Genomic DNA, 19,928 nt, shown 5'->3' with positions numbered 1-19,928 from the left:
GGTTCTGCCCCCCACCCCCGCTGAGTGTAACCAGCGTACCCGCCAGCGGGGAACGCAGAGCGAGGGGACGTGGCAATGAGAAGGGGGGGAGGTTTGAGCGGGCAAAGCGGAGAGACTGCTGTAGGAAAGGGGCCTCAGGAAAGACGGGGGAGGAGGCCTGTGAGAGTCCTTATGGCACCTGGGAAAGCGTCTGCTTTGGCCAGAGGATGCTCTCCTTGGACCAGAGCGGAGGGTGTGGGGAGGGTGCCAACACCTGGCATTCCCGCTCAGAGAGGGGGTAATAGGAACCCAGTGTGGTGTTCTGGCACAGTTCTGCCTGGGGTCGAGCCCGAAGGCTAGCCCGGACAGCTGGTGGCACCATGGCAAGGCTGTGATCCCGGGGTGGAGCTGGGCGGGCAGGGTGAGAGCGGTGGCTGAGGGCTTTACCGGAACGCCTCCCTCCCAGTCTTCCATGTTGGCTTTGCACCCTAGATGACAGCTGTACTGGCCCCCAGGGTCAGCGCCGAGCCGCTGTTGCCCTGGAATAGCCGCAGTGGAAGTTCTTGAAAAGCGTCAGCCATCTGGCCCCTCCCTTCGTTACGTTACAACGTATTGTCCCTGCAAGCGGACCCTCTCTTGCTTCCCCCTGCCCAGCTCAACTGCCAGGAGCTTGGCGCCCCCCACCCCACCCCGCGTCAGGACCCTCTGAAAGGTAAATCTCCATATTAGGCTTGCTTTGGCCAAAACCTGCAGAGTCCAAGTCGCACCCCGGCGGGGCGGAGTGAGGGGCGGGCACAGGGTAAGAGCCAAGTGTGCGGTGCGCCCCTATAAGGCCGAAGCCTGTCGGAGCAGTGTGACTTGTGGGGCCCTCTTGCGTAAGAACACAACCAGAGGACTTGAGGTGGCCAGCACCCACGACCACAGCGTGTTCCTGACCCACAGGCATGGATCACCGCGACGTGCATGGGGGAGGGGGCGCGCGGTTAGGCCTGCTGAGGCCCGCCAAGCACCCCCGGCAAGGAACAGGCAGCAGAGTCCGAGAATCTCTTTTTATAAAATACAGGAATTCGGAAGTAGGGCCTGGGGTCCGCCGCAGCGTGCCGAGCACGCTCACACGAAGATCTGAATGCGGTCGCGGATGGGCTGGCGGCAGATGGGGCAGGCGCTGAGAGCGGCGCCGCAGGGCGCGCACGCGCCGTGGCCGCACTGGAACACCAGGCGGATGTGGCTGTCGATGCAGATGGGACAAGTGATGCGCTCCTCCATCTGCCGGTAGCGGCTCTGCAGCTCCTCCACCAGCTGCCGAGGCGGGCCGGGCACCTGGATGGCGTTCGCCACCTCAGAGCCGTCTGCGGGACAAGGTGAGCTGAGAGTAAGCAGCAGCCGGTGTGAAGACTAGGTGCAGGCTGGTGAGCATGGCCCGGGACAAGGAGGGGTGTACCAGGCCCCTCCCACCCACCTGGGCGCAGCTTCTTGCTGATGGCCATCTGGCACCGGATACACTTCTTCATCCTGCGAGCGCACTCTGCCAGAGGCAGCACACGGTCAGTTAGTCACGGGCTGGACCAGGCAGCTAGGCCACCCCGGGGCCTCCACACCCCGCACTCACCCTCACACACGGTGCGGTGCTGGCACGGTGAGAACAGAACCAGCAGTGCCAGCTCGGAGCACACCAGGCACTCAGCAGCTTCCGGCCCTGCTGTGCTTGACACATGCAGGTTCGTCACGGTGTTGGGAGTGCTCAGCACGTGCCGGGGGCCCGGGAGCACACCCCCACTGCTACTTGCCTGTCGCTCCCTGCAGTTGGAGAAGTGGGCTTGAAAGGACCTGGTGGCCTTAACTGTGGGCCCCCTACCCACACCCCCGTCGTGGGCTCACCGGAAGCGCTGGGCACAGCCCTGCAAGGCCTTGAGCACTCGGCCTTCAGTGGCCAGGTCCAGTGGGCTCCGGCCGCGGTGGTTTGCGTAGCTCACGTCCGCACCCTCCAGCGCCAGGAAACAGGCCACAGCAGCGCCTACAGTCAGCTCTGTGCTGCCCGGGAGGCCTGAGGCCTGTAGCTGAGCGGCGGGACATAGAGATTAAGGGTGGAAACCCACATAGTCTTGAGGGAAGCCAGAGGTTTGAAACAATGATAAACTTTCTGGGCTAAGCTTCTGGTTCTACCAAGAGAGGAGAGGGCAGCACTCTTTGCTAGGCAGGTGCAAAAACCCTGAGACCCTTCCTCCCTTCATCCCAGCTGGGCCTCAGGTCTGGAGGATGGCTCCTGAAACTCAGTCTTCCCAACTGCCCACCCTCCAGAAACCCTGGCTCCCTGGAGCATGATGGGAAGTGAAAAGTGACCCAGGCCCTCCCTTCCAGCATGCACATCACACCTCCTCACCCTTGACAGCAGCTGCAAGGGCCCCGGGTCCCCCCCAGCCCTGTCCGCCACCAGGGGCAGCAGCTGATGGCGCTGCAGTGCCACATGGAGGGCTGTGTCACCCTCCTCGTCCTCAGCGTTCACACTGCAGCCAGCATCCACGAGCACTGGCACCAGCCCCAGGTGGGCCTGCTGCACAGCCAGATGCAGTGCGGACTGCAGCTTCCGGTTGCGCACATTCACGTCACAGCGACCCTGGGGAAAGGGAGGGCGTGGGCTCAGCTCTGTGGGTCTGGCTCCCAGCCTGTGGGTGGCCCTGGGCCCCTTACACCCACACTCACCTCTCGGATTAGGACCTGGGCCACCTCACGGTGGTTGTTGAGGGCTGCCAGATGTAGAGCAGTAAAGCCATCCTCCTTCTTGGCATCCACCAGCTGCCGTGCCCGTGCCAGAATCTTTCTGACTGCTCTGTGGGAACAAGAGTCTGTCCACACTCTCCCCTAAGCACTTCACCTGAGTGGTCTGGATCAGGGTAGCCTGGCAGTAGGTCAGAAGACTGGATGACAGCAGTGTGCCCAAGCCCCACACTCACAGCACATGGCCCTTGAGGGATGCGTGGTGTAGCAGCGTGAAGCCCTGGCTGTTGGTAGCAGTGACATCGATTCCAGGCACCTCAGTGAGGGCCTCAACAATGCTGCTGGCGCCGGCACCCGCAGAGATGGCAGAGTGCAGCGGCGTGTTGGCATGTGCGTCCTGCAACAGCAGGGCTGGTCACAGCAGAGCCTTCCCCACCAGCAGGGCCCTCCCTTGACTAGGGCTGGCTAGTGCCAGGGCATCCAAGGACTCACCGGCAGGTTGACATCACAACCACGCTCACACAGGGTCTTTACCACCTCTAGGAAGCCCCTCTGCACAGCCACATGGAGGGCTGTGTGCCGTGTGCCATTCTGAGCGTCCACCGCACATCCTGCACTCAGGAGCGCCCTGGCGGCCTCGGGCTGGTTCCTAAGGGAAGAAGTGGGAGGGTTTGGGGACAGCCCACGTCATACACTGGCTCGGAAGTTCATTCCCAGCAGGCCCGCCGGCCCACCCAGGCCTCACCCCAGAGCTGTGTAATGCAGTGCAGTGTTGCCTTCATCATCTGGCAGGTCCACACTTGCCCTGGCCTGCAGCAGCAGCCGCACCAGCTCTACCTGGCCCAAGTAAGCAGCGACCTGCAGGGCAGTTCTACCCTGGTTCTTGGTGTCCACCTGTGAAGAGAGCCACCACTTAGTTCTGGGCACGCTCCCCCGATGGCTATTGGCAGGGCAGGGCAGCAGCTTGCCTGCTCCGGGCGCCTCCGCAGTAGATCCAGAGCACGGGCTCCATTGCCCAGTGCAGCCTCTGCTACCAGCCTCCCTGGGTGCTCTGGGTCACTCTTCTGGGTCCGAAGCTTGTCCAGGGCCACACTCAGTGAGCCTGGGGGCAGGGTGGAGGTAAGTGCTGGCCAGGGCCTCCCCTGCCTCCCACCAGCCACTGGGACTGCTGCCGCACTTTTGTTCTCTCTGGCACGCTCAGCCACATCCAGGTTGGCACCCTCCTCAGGCCGGTAGGGCAGCAGGCAGGAGGGGCTGAAGGTCCATCGCTGACCACCAACTGCCACACGCAAGTTTCCATCTCCAAACACCTTCACCACTTTCCCCACTCGGCCCAGGGCCTGAGAAGAAGAGGTGGGATCGTAACAGGTTGGAGACGGAGCAGACAGCACCAGGGGGCGGGGAATGTGGTGATGACAGACACTAAGACTCACGGGGGCCATGTCATCGGTCCATTCACCATGTCCAGCCTGCAGTCGCTTCACAGTGTCAAGGTCACCGATGACCCGGACCACATCACCCACCCAGAAGCTGTTGTGCTGGATGACAGAGAAGCTGGTAAGCAGAGTTTCTCCAGCTAGCCGTGTCTACTCAGGGTCATGGAGGAGGGCACATCCTACTCCATGGGGCAAGAAGAGTTAACCTTGGCCCCAGTTCCTGCCTCAGGTACAAGCAAATGGTCTGGTCAAGGGCCTCTGGTGACCAAAACAGCCCTGGGTGGCCAGCCTGAGCCACAGGGGACAGAGATGTAGAGGGTGACCACGTCCAGACCAAAGACCAGCCTAGGATGTGTGAAGGCCAAGAAGGCTTGTTTCCGTGCACCCATCCACTGACCACACAGGCCGCACGGAAAATGTGGCAGAGAAGCAGGAAGTTGAGATGGAGCGGGGTGGGCGCCGGGGTGTCGGTGTAGGGCCAGCTGGGGAGTGGGGCTCCTGTCTGCACTTGTGTACGGAGTGAACCTGTTCCAAGGCAGCCTCCTCCGGGTTCAGACAGGGATGCCCCGCTCAGCATCCCCTCTTGAATATCCCCACAGTCCATTTTCCAAACAGCTTTCAGAGTTTGTCTCCCAAACCCTTGGCAAGCCTCCACTTCAATCTCCTCCCCGACGACTCCCATCTGCCTCCATGACGCACAAGGCATCTCAAGAGAGTATGGCGGCAACCCTGCTTAGACCCCAGCATACTACCTTTCCTTTGTTCTAGGACAGGCCCCTGGCCCACAGGTTCCAGTGCGACACTGCCGGGACTCCCTTCTGACCTCCTCTCCACCCACCAGGCTCTCCCTCCCTTCGTGTCTGCAAACTCATGGGAAGACTGGTGCCCTCGCCCTGCCTAACCACTCCCAAGACTGAACGGGTACAGGAAGGGTTTTAGAGCAGCAGTAAGCAGGGCTCAGCCCAGCCCCCTAGGCACCTTGGAGAGCGCCCCAGGGTGGAAGGTCCAGCGAGTCTCGTGGTTGAACTGCACACGCACGTCCCCACGCTCCGTGATGCGCTGCACGGTGCCCATCTGTCCGATAAACTGTGGCGGGTCACGGAGGCTATGGCTGGGTCAGGTCGGACTACTGGGGCAGGAAGAGGGATGGGGTCCAAAGGACTTGGGAAGGGGCGCATAGGGACTCGGCAGAAGAGGTGGCTCACCTCCGCCATCCTAGGATTCCAGCCGCCATGGCCTTCTTGCATGTCCCTTAGGACATCGGTGTCCAGCAGACACTTGACCTTGTCCCCACGCTGGAAGGGCTGGCCATCAGCACTCACCCTGCGCTGTAGCTCTGCTGGCTTGCCTGGGGGGAAGGTGGCAGGCTAGGCCTCAGGTAGCAACCTCACCCCTACCAACAGGACATGCCAGGGTAGCGGGTCCAAGCAGGGCAGGAGGGCAGCTGCTGTCAGAGCCAGTCTGTACCGAGCTTTGGGAGGTGCTCCTTGTAGTAAAAGCCGCCAGCTGCCTCAGCGACACACTTGAGGTCCACCTTGCCCTTGTGGCCTACGCGGTACACATTGGTGGTTCCATCTGCCCACGTCACACTGGCCACACTTCGGCCCGTCTCCACATCCCAGCCACGGATGTCCACCACACGGCCTGTCTTCCCTTCCCCTCCTGGGAAGACAGTATGCACGCCAACAGACCATGAGGGTGCCTCACCGCCGAGCTACAGCCAGCTTCATCTCCGTGTCCGTCTCCAGCCACACTCACCATCTTGCGATCCCCATTCCCAGTCAGGTCCTCGTACCACTTTTGCTCCCTGAAAGATGCCCCTGAGTGGGATTCGAGGGAGGCCCTGTCGGGGACTCAGCGTGACCCTGTAAGGAAACAAGTCCTAAGCCATGAAGGGAACATGGTGGTCAGGCCTGCTCTACCCGCCTTGTACCTGGACTTAATGCCATCAGGGTCTACAGGATGGGTATTCTGGACCCCAGGCCAAGCTATTATCCTCACATGGCCTTCCCAGCGGACCTCTACACTTTGGGAGAAGGAGCACGCTACCCTACCCAGTGCCTCTGGGCTTGGAGACCTTCACCAGACTGGGAAGGGCCCTGAGATTACTCCTGGAGTATAGTGTGTACAGCAGTGGCCCATGTGTGCTGCTGGACCGCCGCAGGGGCAGAGCCTGGCCCAGAGGAATGAAACGTTATTTGGCCATCAGCACAGACAGCTGCTCTGACTTCTGCTGGCCGAAGAGGCCTATACACTTCTCCACACAGGAAAGCTCAAGGAGGTAGAGAATGAAGGACGGTACCTGAGTGCCTTCCCAGGTCAATTCAACAGAGACCTATCTCCCACCCTCACCTCCCTGCATCAGGCCAGGGCCACTCCCAGCTGTGCCTAGGGGCTGCCACCTGGAGTGGGTTGCCCAGTGACAACCCTCCTTGCCAGACCTGGCACCACCGTGGGATGCTGTATGTTTCAACAGCCTCCACTACCCATGTGGCTACCCAGAGGCCACCTCAGTGCTCCAGGCTCCAGCTGTACTGAAGAGTTACATTTGCCTGGCTCTAAGCCTTCCGTGAGAAATGGGGAGGTGTGACTCTCAGACTCTAGGGTAACCTGACCCTGGCTCTTCAAGGAACTCCTGCAGGGAGCTCTTGCCAGGTACTTGGGAAGTGAGTCAGCCAGAGGCTAAGGGCTGGCTAGAGGTCAAAGGTACCAGTCAAAAGGCCCTGGGGAGGTAGGCTGTTGCCTAGGGAACTCACGGGCGTGAGTGGGATGTCTCATAGCGCTCGAAGGCGTGAGTAAGGTCATGCTTGTTGTGCATGTAGCACTGCGTGCAGAGGTCATAGTCAAAGCAGACTCGACACTTCCAACGCATGCCACGAAGCCCATGTTTCTTGCAGCAGTCACAGATGATGTTGGGGTGGCGGATACCTAGGGGGAGGGTGGGTGAGTGAGGACCTGCTGCTCTCCTGTTGCTGGGCCAGCCCCACCCACAGCTGGGCATCACCACACACCGATTTGGGCGTTGTCATAGAGCAGCAGGTCATGGGCACCTTGGTAGCCAGCTCGATAGTTGGTACGTGTGCCCTGGTCCCACTGAACAACAACTGTGCGGTCGGGGGTCGAAGGGCTGCCGTGGCGGCCAAGCTCCACCACGGTGCCCACACCGCCCTCACCGCCATCCTGCTGGCCCCACTTCCAGTCCACTCCGCGCACCACACGCATGCCCACCTGCACGCCTGCATGCGGGTCCAGGTCCATGGCGAGGGGGAGTTCAAAGACCTGCAACAGAGAGCACCCTCAGCCCGAGTCAGAAGAGCGGGACCTCTTCTGAGGTCTGAGGTCTCGCCACGTGGTGAGACGGAGAGAAGGAGGGGTCAGGATCAGAGAAAACTAAGCGAAGAGAACAAAGAAGAAGGGACAAGAGGGGCATGGGAAAGCCAGGAGCGGGGCCTACAGGCCAGGCCCAAGGAAGCCAGGACAGAAGATGAGGAGAGCAGGGGAGGGGCAGCAGAACAAAGCTGGCAGACATGAGAGGGCAGTGGCTAGATGCACGACGGCCTGATGCAGTTCTCTACGGAAATCACTACAGGGACTTGACCAAAGGGAGCCGAGGTTGGGAACATCGTAAATGGACTGGCCCCAAGGAGCAGGAGCTGAACGTGGCCTAGGGGCCACATGCTGGTGGATCTACTTCCAAAAGCCTACACATGAGGCTCCATCGGTACATGTGCACTCTAAAGCTAGAGCTGGACATGATGGTGCACACTTTAATACCAGAACTCAGGAGGCAGAGGCCAGAGGTTCTCTGTGAGTTCAAGACCAGCCTGGCCTACACAGTGAGTTCTAGGCTAGCTAAGGCTACATACCTAGAACCTGTATCCAAAATTAATTAGCAGTAAAGCTCATAGATGTATAGTGTAGGCATCTATCTTTCAGAAGCAAAGACTGTTTTTCTGTGCAGCTCAACACTATGACAAGCCATTTCTACTCATCCATTTAAGCACCACGCCCTGTAGCTGGGAAGGCGCTGAGGCCACTTAGGATGAGTGACACCGGCAGTCCTATTCTAGCACTTGAGCTCAGGAGGCACAAGAGGCTGAGAGGTCACCCCAACCTTGCTTGGCTGCAGCTCAAGACTATTTTGAGGCAGCTGTCACTCTTACATGGTCCTGCCAATGCATCTAGGGCCTAGTGGCCCTACTCAGCCATGAGGCAGAGGCCAGATCACAGCTAAGTGAGCAACAAGAGTAAGACAGCACACATCAGCCTTCTGGCCCTCCTCCAGTCCTTGCTCCAGACTGACCACCTCCTGGCCTGCCCAGGCCAAAAAACATTCCCCACTAACAATCATGAAGCCAGAGGTGGGCAATAAGGAAGACTATAGCCTTGTTTAGCTATATACACTAGCTGATGGTGGCCTGAGCACCACAGGCTGTCCCAGAGCCAAGCACTGTACCCAGAATCCTGTGTTACACACATGGCACTGCTACACACCGACTCTGGGTGTGCACAAGCCTGGTGCCTGCATATGTCTGTACACCACATGTGTGCAATGCCAGAAGAGGCCGAAGAGGCCGAAGAGAGTGTGCGAGCTGGCTGTGAGGCATCACGTGGAGGCCGGGGGTTGGCCTGCAGGTCTTCTGACAGAGCAGGCTGTATTCTTAATCACTACAGCATTTCTCAAGTCCCATCTGAATTTCTTATTCCTATCCTGGGGTCCAGGACTGCTAGAATACAGCAGAAGCAGGTAGGCACATTGTCCTGGCTCACTGCCTATGAAAAGCCTTCCCAAACATCTGAGCTCTGCTTCTTCAGAGGATCCCCCTCATCTGTCCATGGGCCATGTCTGTTCTCTCTTTACCTCCTCTCCATGAGCCTACATGTGGCACCAGGACCTGATGCCAGGGGAAATCCTAGCTTCTTCCTCTTCCCACAGAGGAGGGACAACCCCAGAGCAGTCGCAGTGAGAACAAACACCCAAAACTTTTTGGTGCTAGTGAGCCCCAGACAAGGGGAGGGTCTAAAGGCAGCTGGCTCTGGTCCTCTACAGTCTGTGTAGCCCCGCCTCCTACAGGTGTGGCCAGAGCAGTCCCCTGCCGCACTTGGGGGATCCAAGGTCCCCCTCAATTCTGTATTCCCTCTGATCGGGCAGCTTAGTTCAAAAGGCCTTTGAAGGCGGCCAGCCAGTCCTTCCACTGCCCTACCTCATGTCTAATTAGTCTCAGGCCTTGCCACACTCAACAAAGACTGAATAGCTGAGATGCAGAAGACACAGTAAATGGAGGGGAGCTTGTGCTTGGCTCCTGTAGTAACTAGAGACTCAGTTTTGATGGTCCAGGTAGCACAGGCCCTGTAACACCAAACACTGTATGCTCACTGCAAGCCAGACCCTGGCTCCGAACCCGGAGAGGCAGAGATTCAACACAGAACAAGGAGCACAGTGTCAGTGGTTGGCTTGGCTCCACTGCCCCTTCCTGGTGGTGGCCATGGCTGTCCTACTGGGCGCTATCCTGGAGGGAAGTCAACAAAACAGGTAGGCTGGAGTGGGAATGAGACCTCCTCACTATATCTTCTCAGCCAATGTTTCACTACCTGATCACCAAAGTTCCCAGTCTTGCCATTTCCTAGGTCCTTGCTGTGAGCTCAGATTGTCTCCATGTAAATCTCCTCAAAGTGCAGGTACTCTCAAGCTAGGCATCTCCATCCATTCCCAGCATCCTCTCTACAGAAACCTTCCTTGTACACGTGACTGAAGCCGGAATCATCTAAGACAGTGGCCTGTGGGCACAGAGCTAGCACTGCTCTTCAGAGACACAGCTTTGCCTCTGCCAGGGTACTGATTGCACATTAACCTTCTTTCCTGCTGCTCAAGTTCATCACAGCTGGGAAGACATATTAAGAAGACCTCATTCCCACTCCAGCATAGCTGTTTAGCCAAAGCAAGGCTTGTCATAATAAAGCCTCAGACTTCAACAACAGTGGACTCAGGCAGCTGCTCAACTAGCAGAGGATGCTCTGACAGCCACACCCTGGACCCAGCCCAGCACTGAAATAAAAGGGTAAGGGCAGAAAAGGCTAAAGCCAGGCATGGTGGTGCACATTTGGGAGGCTTGCATTTGGGAGGCTGAGGCAATAGACGCTCAAGTTCAAATTTGCTCAGGGTGACATACAAGACCTTATCTCAAAAGAGAGAGGGAGAAGTAGGGAAAAAGGGAGAGGCAGGGAAGGAGGAGGAGAAAAAAGGAAGAGGAAGAGGAAGAAGAAAAAAAAGAGGAGAAAGAAGAAAAAGCAAAGGAAGAAGAACCAACACCAGATCCCGTGGTCACTCATGAGCTGTGTGGCACATCCCTGCTTCTGGGATCAGCTTCTCAGCCACAGCTTATGGGCTGATGGCCCCACCAACCATTTGATGATGGGCCTTTTACAAGACAGAGTGAGGTGGGCTTCAAACTTGGTCCACAAGCATGGTCCATGTGTGGCCCTGCCTTCAGCAGAATGGGCAGAGGGCTCATGGGAAGGGTACCCAGCAAGGTCTAAGAGAATCAGGGTCAGGCCTCAACCCCTGACTCCACATCTGGTAACAGAAAGGCCACCAGGTGCTCCAGCCTGTCAGCGGCCTGTCCTGAGAGGCACCTGTGTGGCCATAATGCCTGGTTAAGCAAGCTCTCCTCAGCCCTGGCCAGTGACCTGCCAGTCTCAAGGGCTGCCTCTGGTCAGAAGCCCAGCAAAGTCAGAACACGACCATATGCAGCACAGAAAGGGCTTTCTGCCCATTACCAGCATCCCAATGCCTAAGGCTGCCCAACAGACAGCAGGAGTACAAGTAAGAGATTCCGTATACAACTTCATTCACAGTCTTCCCTATGGCACTGCGGTGTGTAAGCACTAGGAAGCACTCAGCACTTGTAGCACATGCATCTTGAGAGCCTGTGTTCCTCTCTCCTCATTACCTGTACCCTGGAGGTCTTAGGGTCTGCACTCTCCACCTTGCATGGTGGTACCTGACTGGGAGCTCCTTACCTGAGTTGGGCCTCTGGCAATGCCTCCTTGCTGCCTCCTAGATCATAGTTGCTGCACAGTCAGACAGGAGACAGGATTCCTGGGCCTCAACAGCAGCTGGATATGGCAATCTACGACACTACTAGAAGAGCCAATGGCAGTCCCTCCCTTCTCCCTCCAGGCCTCTATACCTTGTTAACAACCTACCATCGGCATCCCATTCCTGCGATACACTATCTGAGAACAGAAAAGTTCTCCAGGAGTACATGGAATGGCACATAGCACAATGAGAAGCAGGAAAGCAGAGATGAGGTTGAAGCAAACTGGAAAATGTCTCTATTTTGACCTCAGCTCTTATTCTCATCCACCTAGAGGGCCTTCCTCTCTGGACGACATGGGAACCCTGGCCACAATGAAAGGGTCTGCCTACTGCATGATCAACAGAGAGCCTCGGGGAATGAGGCCACTTCAGAATGGAGGTTTCTGACAAAGGTCTTATCCTTTAAGTTTATCTGGCCATTGATTGACCAAGCACTACAAGGCCCAGGGCAGAGTCAAAAGGGAAGCTGGAGCCTAGCACACTGGGCATAGCACTAGGTCAGAGAATGAGGAGTCTACTATGCCAAGCCTCCTGGGCAAGTCCAAGAAGTGGCCTGCATGCCTGCACAGCACCTTGTACTCAAGCTAGCAAGTCTGCAAACCCAAGTGAGCATATGCTCAGGGTGTGCCTAGCGAGAGAAGTCCCTGCTGAAATGCAGGACTGGAGACCTGTCTTGAGGAAGCACAGCCCAGCTCCTCTGGGGTAAATGGATCCTCACAGGATCTTACTACTGTTGCCCTTTCGGGGCCTTCCCTGCTGTGACAGCTATTCCTGGTAAACATCTTGACTACATCTGAATTTAACTAAAGCACAAGCAGTTGTGCACACCTGTGATGGATTTTCCTTCATTAAATCATTTGACTTGGGAAGACCCACCTTTAATCTGAGTCTTTTGAGCTGGGAAGATTCGTCTTTGATATGGGACATAACTTCTAGTGAAAGCCTATATTAAGAGCAGGGAAGTGAGAAACTTTTTGCTCTTACCTGCTTGCACTGACTATCAAATCATTGGTATCAGAGCCTGTTTCTTGATTCTAACATACACTGAATGGCAGCTGAGACATCCAGCCAGTGGACAGAATTACTGGATTCTCGGGCTTTCCATTAGGAGACCATCATTATTGGGCTAGCTAGATCACAGCCTATAAATTACCCTAATAATTTCTTTTCTTGATGGCTGTGGTGGTGCACGCCCTTGATCCCAGCTCTCAGGAGGCAGAGGCAAGTGGGTCCCTGTGAGTCTGAGGCCAGCCTGGTCTACAGAGCCAGTTCCAGGGCTGTTACACAGAGAAACCCTGTCTCAAAACCAACAACAACCAATAAATTCCTTATATATATAAAGCTTCATTCTATCAGTTGTGTTCCTCTAGAGAACTCTGACTGATACACCTGCCACAACATCCCAACAACTACCACAAGCCAGCCCTTCCCACTAAGTAGGAAGCCTCTGCGTCCCTTCTTCCATCTTCTTGCCCTAATTGACAAGGGTCTTGAGAGGATAGTACTGTGTGCCCCATGTGTCCTGAAACCTGCCAAAGCTCCCAAAGACAGGAGCAGCCTTACAGGAAATTTGGTCCTGTGTGTGTGGAGTACCTGAAGTCTGAATGCATTGTCCTGGAGCTCTGCACAGCACAGCTCCAACAGTCTATCAGCTATGGCATACGAACCACCTCACTTTCAAACTCACATTACACATCACCAAACTGATAAAAAATATGTTTCAGGAACAATGTGCTCCATGTCCCACCATCTCAGTGGGAAATGTACCCTCAGAATTAACTGACTTTTTCCTTTGCCAGAAACACTGGGCTCTGCCATCAGACTGTCCCTGGCCAGTCTTCAAACACCCGTGGAGCTGCTGCTATCGACGTCTACAATTATAGTGGAGTGTGTCAGAGTATGGTTGACAAATGTGCTTCAGCAGAAGCAGAACTCACCTTAGGCCAGGCAGTCTTCAATCCCAGCACTCAGAAAGCAGAGGCAAGCAGATCTCTGCGAGTTCAAGGCCAGCTGCATCTACAGAGCTAGTTCCCGGGTTCCAGAACAAAGCTACAAAAAGAAACCCTGTCTTGAAGGGGATGGGGAAAAACTCACCTTAGGACACACAGAAGCCTCTAGTCAGCATCCCAGGCATTTAGTTGCTACTTCCTGGGCCACAAATTTTCTCAGCCACCAGAACTTCCTGTGGGAAACTAGCAGCCATTGCCAACAAAGAATGCAGCAAACCAAGCAGGTAGGCAGGAGCCAGGCTGGGGAAAGATCATTTCAGAGGCAGTTTTACACACAGTAGTCACTACCATAACCAGACAGTGATCACTGTGGCTGCTGTTGCTACCAGTGTTTCTTCCTTCAAGAAACAAGAAACTTTTTTTTAAAAAAAAATGTGGCCCTGGCTAACCTGGAACTCACTGTGTAGACCAGAATGGCCTAGAATTCTTTCCCAGCAGTGGGATTAAAAGCATGTGTGGGGGAACTAGAGAGATGGCTCAGAGGTTAAGAGCACTGGCTGTTCTCCCAAAGATCCTGAGTTCAATTCCCAGCAACCACATGGTGGCTCACAACGATCTATAATGAAATCTGGTGCCCTCTTCTGGCTTGCTGGCTCACAAGTGGACTGAATACTGTATAAAGAATAAATAAATCTTTAAAACAAGCGTGTGGGACACTATGCCAAGAGAGAAGTGAACACCCCTTAATAGGTCAGAATTGTCCCTTATTATGTGAATGTTCTATTGGGAAGCCCCACGTAGCCACAATAACTCAATCATGTTTATTGTGTGAATGTTAGCGGATTGCCTTTATTCAGACGAAAAGTGACAAGACACAGAGACACTCAGGACTAACGCTTATCTCCCTACACCTGTGGTGCCTGAGACACTGCTGAACTGAAAATGTGTGGCAAAACTGGTACATCAGAGGCCCCTACCAGGTAGGAGGACATCCTCGGTGCCAGCAGACACAAACCATGTGAACCTAAGACACAGAGGCCAGATCAGATCTGCCCCGCATCCATATATCTGCTGGAAGCGCCTACGATCCCAGTACTCAGGAGGCAGAGGCAGTCATACGAGGCCAGCCCGGTCTACAGAGTGAGTTCCAGGAAAGCCAGGGCTAAAACAGAGAAACCCTGTCTTAACCCCCCCCCAAAAAAAAGACACCTGCTGGGGGATACCCAATAAGGTTCAGGGGTGTCATGGCTGCTAATCCGGTCGTCTAGCTGGAGGACTGCAAGTACACGGCAGCTCCGTGTTCACCACCCTGCCTGGGGCTGACCTTGGGTGGGATAATGACTGATACTTGTTGCATCAGAAGCAACAGGCCAGAGTGGAACGTGCAGCCGGGAGACCTTCTAGAAGGAACCAACCTTGCTCTGTCCCCAAGCCCGCTGGCATCTCTGCTTTTCTCATTGGTTCTGAACCCAGAGGAGGCAGGAAGGACAATTTCTCATTGCCCGATCCTCTCAAGCATATTAAGACACAAACACGAGCCCTGACATAACGTCAGACGGCACCCTCAAGGGAAACTAATAAAACCCAAACTGTCAGGCCCCAGTTGTCGAGTGCTCACCTGTCTGGAGGTCCAGTGTCCCCCACCCGCCTAAGAATCGGGCAGGAACCCTGCTGCTTGGAGACTTGGGACTGGCCTCCGCCGGGCTGACCTTCCGGGAGAGCCCCCCGGAGATCCAACCCTGTGGCCAGTAGTGCTGAGCCGCAGTTAACGCCTGAGAAGGTACAGACGCCGCTGCTCGCTTAAAAAGCTGCCAGGGGTCCGGCGGCTGGGACTCGCTGCATCACCCCCACGCACCGAGAACGCGCGCCGGGCACGAGCTGTGTCCAGGGGCCAAGGACCAAAAGCCTGCCGCGCGCAAGGGCCGAGGACGCCCGCCCAAGCTGTAGCCCCGCGAGGCTGACCAGGGCTCCTAGGCTAGGTGCCCCCGCCCCCGCCGCCGAGAGGCGCCCGGCCCGGGACCCCGCTTGCCGGGAGTTTCCGCGCCCGTTCGACCCGGGAACACCGGGCCTTGAGCGGCGCAGAGGCTGACAGCGGATCCTCGGCTCGTCACCGAGGCGCCAGCTACACCCCGCAGTCCTCCGCCTCCCGAAGGCGCCTGGCAGGGCCGGCTGGCCGGCGCTGGCCCACCGGGCAGCCCCACGGCCCCCCGACCACAATCCCGGGCCGCCGCACAGACTGCCGGGAGCTGTAGTTTGCGACGCCGGCCCGGGCGGGGCAGACAGAGCCAAGGAGGCCCTGCGCGTGACGCAAAATGCTCCGGGTCAGGGGCGGGGCGTAGAGCTCCCGGGAGACCCTGCGCTTGACGCAAGCGTCTAGTCCAGCCGCAGGCGGACCGACAGCCGCGGGGGCCGTGGCCGGCGGGAGTTCTCCCTAGATAAAGGAGAAACTGGAAGGCCTGCAACCCCGCAAAGAGCGATGCATTCAGGGAGAGAACGGGGTCGGGAGAGTGAGGCGGCGAGGCCCTCAGGTCACGCCGGAAGTGTGTTTGGGCGGAGCCCACGGTCTCCGGCGCCGTGCTAGCTCCCAGGACGCCTTCTGACGCTCTGGAGACAAGTTTTGGGTGACGTCTTGCCTGAAGTGGGCGGCGTTTCCAGAGGTGTGGCGAAAGCGCATCTTAAGTAACCCTTTTGGTTTAAATTTTGGGGGGATATTTCGCTAGGTAGACAAGCAGCAACATAGCCTGGAACTCACCATTTTGACCAGGCTGGCCTCGAACTCTTAGCGCCCCGCCTCCCTCTGTCTCCTGAGTACTGAAATTGAAAGCATACACCACCACACATGGCACGACTTAATTTGTTTTAAAATTCAGTCATGCCAATTTTTTGTTTGTCTGTTACGTTTTCCTGCCGATCTGTGGTAAGGAAGGGGTCAACTGAGCAACCCCGACCCACGTACTCATTTAATCCCACAGGCCTCAAGCTAAAAAGCAGCCACCCAGGCCTTTGTGTTTATAAACTGCATACTACTTTGGTATACAGCTCTGTGGAGTTCTTCAGGTCATAACAATTTGGTTCTACAAAACTCTAAACAGGCCTTGCCTCCACGGGCAAGGTACATCCATGCGTGTTCAGACTGTCCCTTCACCCAGCTTCCTGTCCAAGATAATTTATGCCCCTATAGTGCACTACCACACTTGAACCCAGTCCAGCCCTACACAGTCTTAGTTTTTCTTTCCTTTCCTTTCTTTCTTTCTTTTTTTCTTCCTTCCTTTCTTTTTTTTTTTTTTTTCTTTCTTTTTTTTTTTTTGTTTAAAGCACAAGCCTGAACTAAGGCCAGCTAGGTGGAGACATGTCCAGCCACCTGTGGGAGAACTCGCCTTACTGCCTTCTTTCCCTGTCTACCAGAGATACAGTTGCTAGGAAACTGGCCCATCCCCCTAGGAAGGGAAGCTAGACCATTAATGGTTTGGAGGCCTTCCTGTAGCCAATCAATTCAAAATGCAATATCCCCTTTTGCATTTTGACCAATAGAGGCTTGCCAGGAAGAATCCCCCTGCTTTGGGTGTGCTGAGAGGGACAGAACTCTTTAAATCACCCAACTAACCTGAGCACGAGGCTCTCAGCTCTCACCACTTTGGCAGTGAGGGTATGTGAGCCCAAGCTGTAGCTTGTAATAAAAAGATCCTCATGTGTTTTGGGGTCTTGAGAATCGGGCACAACAAAGGAAGTGTGTTTTTTTTGAACCAGCATCTTACTTTTGTCTGGGCTGACCTGGAACACCATAGGACTGTAATCCTACTATCTTAACCTTTCAAATGCTGGAGTTTATGGCCAGGAGTCACCCTTTAGCTCCAGACTTTGTTTACCTGTGTGTCAGCAGTTCTAGTTTGTTTGAGTGACTGGTTGGTTGGTAGGGTTAGTTAGTTTTTGAGATGGTATGATCTCACTAAATAGCCCTGGCTGGCCTGAAATTCTCACGTAGCCCAGGCTAACCTGGGATTCAGAAAGATTCACCTTCCCCCGCTTCTTCAGTGCTAGGATTAAAGGCAAGCACCACCATGTTGTTTTATGTTTTATGCTGCGCTGGGGAAAATGACATTGAGAAGAAAAGAGGGAATGAAAAACGTAGGACAGTGGAAGGCCTTTATTTTGGTGGGAAAACCTGCTGAAAGGTCTGTGAAGGAATTAGAGCTCCCCCCCCCCCATCTTACAATCTTACAAGATGGAATAATTATAGGGAAGAAAAGAAAGGGGCTGGGAAAGAGGTGGAAAGTTTTATTTTTGGCCTTGGCTGTTGCTAGGTGTAACCGAAGAGTGATTGATGAATAGTGAGCGAAAGAATGTCAGGTGGCTGGGTGATGGGGGCACACATCTTCAGTGTCAGCACTTGGTAGGCAGAGGCAGGCAGATCTCTATTAGTTTGAGGTCAGCCTGGTCTACAGAGGGAGTTCCAGGACAGCCAAGTCCATATAGAGAAATCCTGTCTTGAAAAAACGAGAGAGAGAATGTCAGGTGATCAGCAAATATCTCTGTTGAGCAGCGATTACCAGGGATCTGATCTGCTGGGAAGCAGTTCTGGGACACTTGTCTCCACTGAGCCAAAATGGAGAACTTTTTCAAAATGCCATGGGCATGGCTAACATTAGGTCTGGAACCCAGAGCTTCATGCATGATACCAAGCATTCTACTAATAAGCCACACCCCCTAGCCTGCTTTCTATGGAGTGTTTTGTTTTGTTTCAGAGACAGGGTTTCTCTGTGGAGCCCTGGCTGTCCTGGAACTCAGTCTGTAGACCAGATCTGCCTCCCAAGTAGAGAGATTAAAGGCTTGTGCCCCATCTAGCCTGCTTTCTAGTATTTTTATATACCTCTCTTTTTGCTGATATGAGGTGGCTAGTATTTAAATGTTCCAAAATTTTCAACTCTCTGTAACATTGTCCAAAGCCAATAGTTCCCCGTGATTCCTGCAGACCTCAAAGAGCCCTCTATTCTGGTGCTCCATCTTAGACTGCACAGCTATTTGGTGAGAAGCTTTAAGTCTCTGCTATACTGAGGTCCCAGATTCTCATGGTTTGGTCCTGTGCCTCCTGGAACCCAGGTTGTGCTTCTTCTTGGTTTGCTCTTGTTTGGCTAAGGCCAGCCTTCTAGTCACGGCCTGGGAACAATTCATGTGTGCATGTGTGTCTGTTCTGCTGGGGCTGCCCAGGCTCCCCTTTCTTGTGGGCTGACTGTGAACTTCGCCCTGCTGCTCCTTGTTCTCTCTGCAGGCTTGATAACTCAGTCCAGGCCTAGACTGTGGTGTGTTCCACTTGTGACGTGGAACACTGGCTAACCACATAGGAACTGGCCCTTGCTTTGAGCCAAATCCCTTAAACCCTCACATAACGTTCCTTCTCTATTGGGCTCTGTAAACATGTAGGAAGAACTCTGTTATTCACAGCGGTCCTGACGATGCATTGCAGCACAGGGTCACTGATGTCACTAATAAATAGTTTGGAAGTTAGGGCTTCTTTTTTGGAATCCCAACAGGCTCCATCTCTTCGAGGTTTGGGAAGACCCTTGAGGGGGAGGCCCCTGCCACTGCTATTCAGCCTAATGGAACAATTGCTATGTCAGCAGGATCCAAAAAAATGTGCTGGGGAAAAGACTGACTGACTCAGAAGAACTCTGGATGGTATCCCAGCTGATGGCAGGCTCTGTCGCAGCTGTCCTTGGAGTATGCAGGTGTTCCAACAGTTCCAAAGAAAGAAACCTGAAGGATTTGAAACTGAAAGCACCACTGAGGAAGTCCAGCTTAAGGAGCCTTGGCTGGCCTCTGAGGTGGACAAAACCTTGGCAACAGAACTCAGCGTGCGGAAAAGTGCAAGAGAGAGGGCCTGCCTAGAGCTACGCAGGGTCTGCCTCAGTTTTGCTGCCTGGAGAGATTTGAGCAGCAGTGAATGTGTGTCAGTGTGAATCAGAGGCCACTGGACTGGATCTGGCAGATCATGCAGGCTGAGAGCAGGGTGGCCATCACCTTTGTCTCCCAGCATGGTGCACCAACCACAACAGAATTGCCAAGGTTTCACTCCATGGAGGATCATTCAAGGGACTGGAAGATCCTTGGGAAAGAGAAATTCTACAATAGCCTCAGAAAAGCTTTAAGCATCTGCATATCGTGGTTCACACCTAAAACCAGAGTATATGGAAAGCTGAGGCAGGAGGATTGTTGAGCTCCAGGCCAACCTGAACCCATCTGGAAACCCCACAGCAAAATAGCTGTAGGAGACTCAGTCTCTGGGTGTTAGTTCTGAAAAGTTAAACAGAAGACTGTTGTCACCATGCTGTGGACAGGTGGTGTCTGTGGAACAGTATCTCCTCCAAGAACACAATAGCCGCTGTTCACAGACTAGAGACTCCAGGAGGGATCATCACTCCTCTTCCTTCCCCGTGCTGGGATCAAGTGTGAACCATCACACGCGGCAGATGGTCACATTTTTTAAATGAAGTTGGGCTGAGTTTCTAGCTGAGTAAAGTGCATGCCTAGCATACCTGAAGTCTGGGTTTGATTCTCAAGCACAAAAGTTAAATAAGAGAAATAAAAATAGAAAGTGCTGGTATGGTTGGGAACGTGGCTCAGTTGGTTGAAGAATATTCTCTAGCATGCATGAAGCTCTGGATTCCATCCCTAGCCCCCTATGAACGTGATGTAGTGGCATACCTGTAATCCTAGCTCTCAGGAGATGAAGGCAGGAACATCACAGATTCAATA

The 19,928-nt window shown here is 54.8% G+C and overlaps 1 protein-coding gene across 7 annotated transcripts; it reads right to left on the bottom strand.

Moving 5' to 3' along the window:
• Positions 1-1,013: 1,013 nt before the first annotated feature.
• Positions 1,014-15,460, bottom strand: Mib2 (MIB E3 ubiquitin protein ligase 2). 7 transcript variants are annotated; one of them, XM_021655710.2, is made up of 20 exons: positions 14,797-15,460; positions 13,324-13,478; positions 7,142-7,409; positions 6,887-7,058; positions 5,889-5,995; positions 5,598-5,792; positions 5,336-5,478; positions 5,109-5,204; positions 4,128-4,232; positions 3,872-4,034; positions 3,663-3,796; positions 3,440-3,588; positions 3,187-3,343; positions 2,931-3,091; positions 2,680-2,806; positions 2,360-2,593; positions 1,858-2,036; positions 1,589-1,776; positions 1,439-1,504; positions 1,014-1,328 (listed from the first exon to the last, which is right to left on the bottom strand). In XM_021655710.2, the coding sequence occupies exons 3-20, from the start codon at positions 7,386-7,388 to the stop codon at positions 1,090-1,092; spliced, it is 2,862 nt and encodes a 953-aa protein (XP_021511385.1). In that variant the 5' UTR covers positions 7,389-7,409; positions 13,324-13,478; positions 14,797-15,460; the 3' UTR covers positions 1,014-1,089. The 7 variants fall into 7 exon arrangements, with proteins under 7 accessions (XP_021511385.1, XP_021511381.1, XP_021511412.1 ...); XM_021655706.2 differs by having other exon boundaries at positions 5,109-5,216; positions 14,797-15,434; XM_021655737.2 differs by having other exon boundaries at positions 5,109-5,216; positions 7,359-7,409; positions 14,797-15,391.
• Positions 15,461-19,928: the final 4,468 nt, after the last annotated feature.

The sequence above is a fragment of the Meriones unguiculatus genome, chromosome 3 (assembly GCF_030254825.1).
Source record: "Meriones unguiculatus strain TT.TT164.6M chromosome 3, Bangor_MerUng_6.1, whole genome shotgun sequence".
Classification (NCBI taxonomy): Eukaryota; Metazoa; Chordata; class Mammalia; order Rodentia; family Muridae; genus Meriones; species Meriones unguiculatus.
The sequence above is the reverse complement of the archived record's forward strand: the minus strand, read 5'-3'. Positions and strand labels throughout refer to the sequence as shown.

What these genes read in the sequence shown, in the direction of transcription:
- Mib2 (XM_021655706.2), bottom strand. Translation starts at nt 7,388, where the DNA reads ATGGACCTGGACCCGCATGCAGGCGTGCAGGTGGGCATGCGTGTGGTG. An exon ending in TGCGGAGGCGCCCGGAGCAG is followed by an intron (nt 3,589 to 3,662) that starts GCAAGCTGCTGC and finishes CTCTCTTCACAG; the next exon opens with GTGGACACCAAGAACCAGGG. An exon ending in GGCTGTGCCCAGCGCTTCCG is followed by an intron (nt 1,777 to 1,857) that starts GTGAGCCCACGA and finishes CTCCAACTGCAG; the next exon opens with GGAGCGACAGGCAAGTAGCA.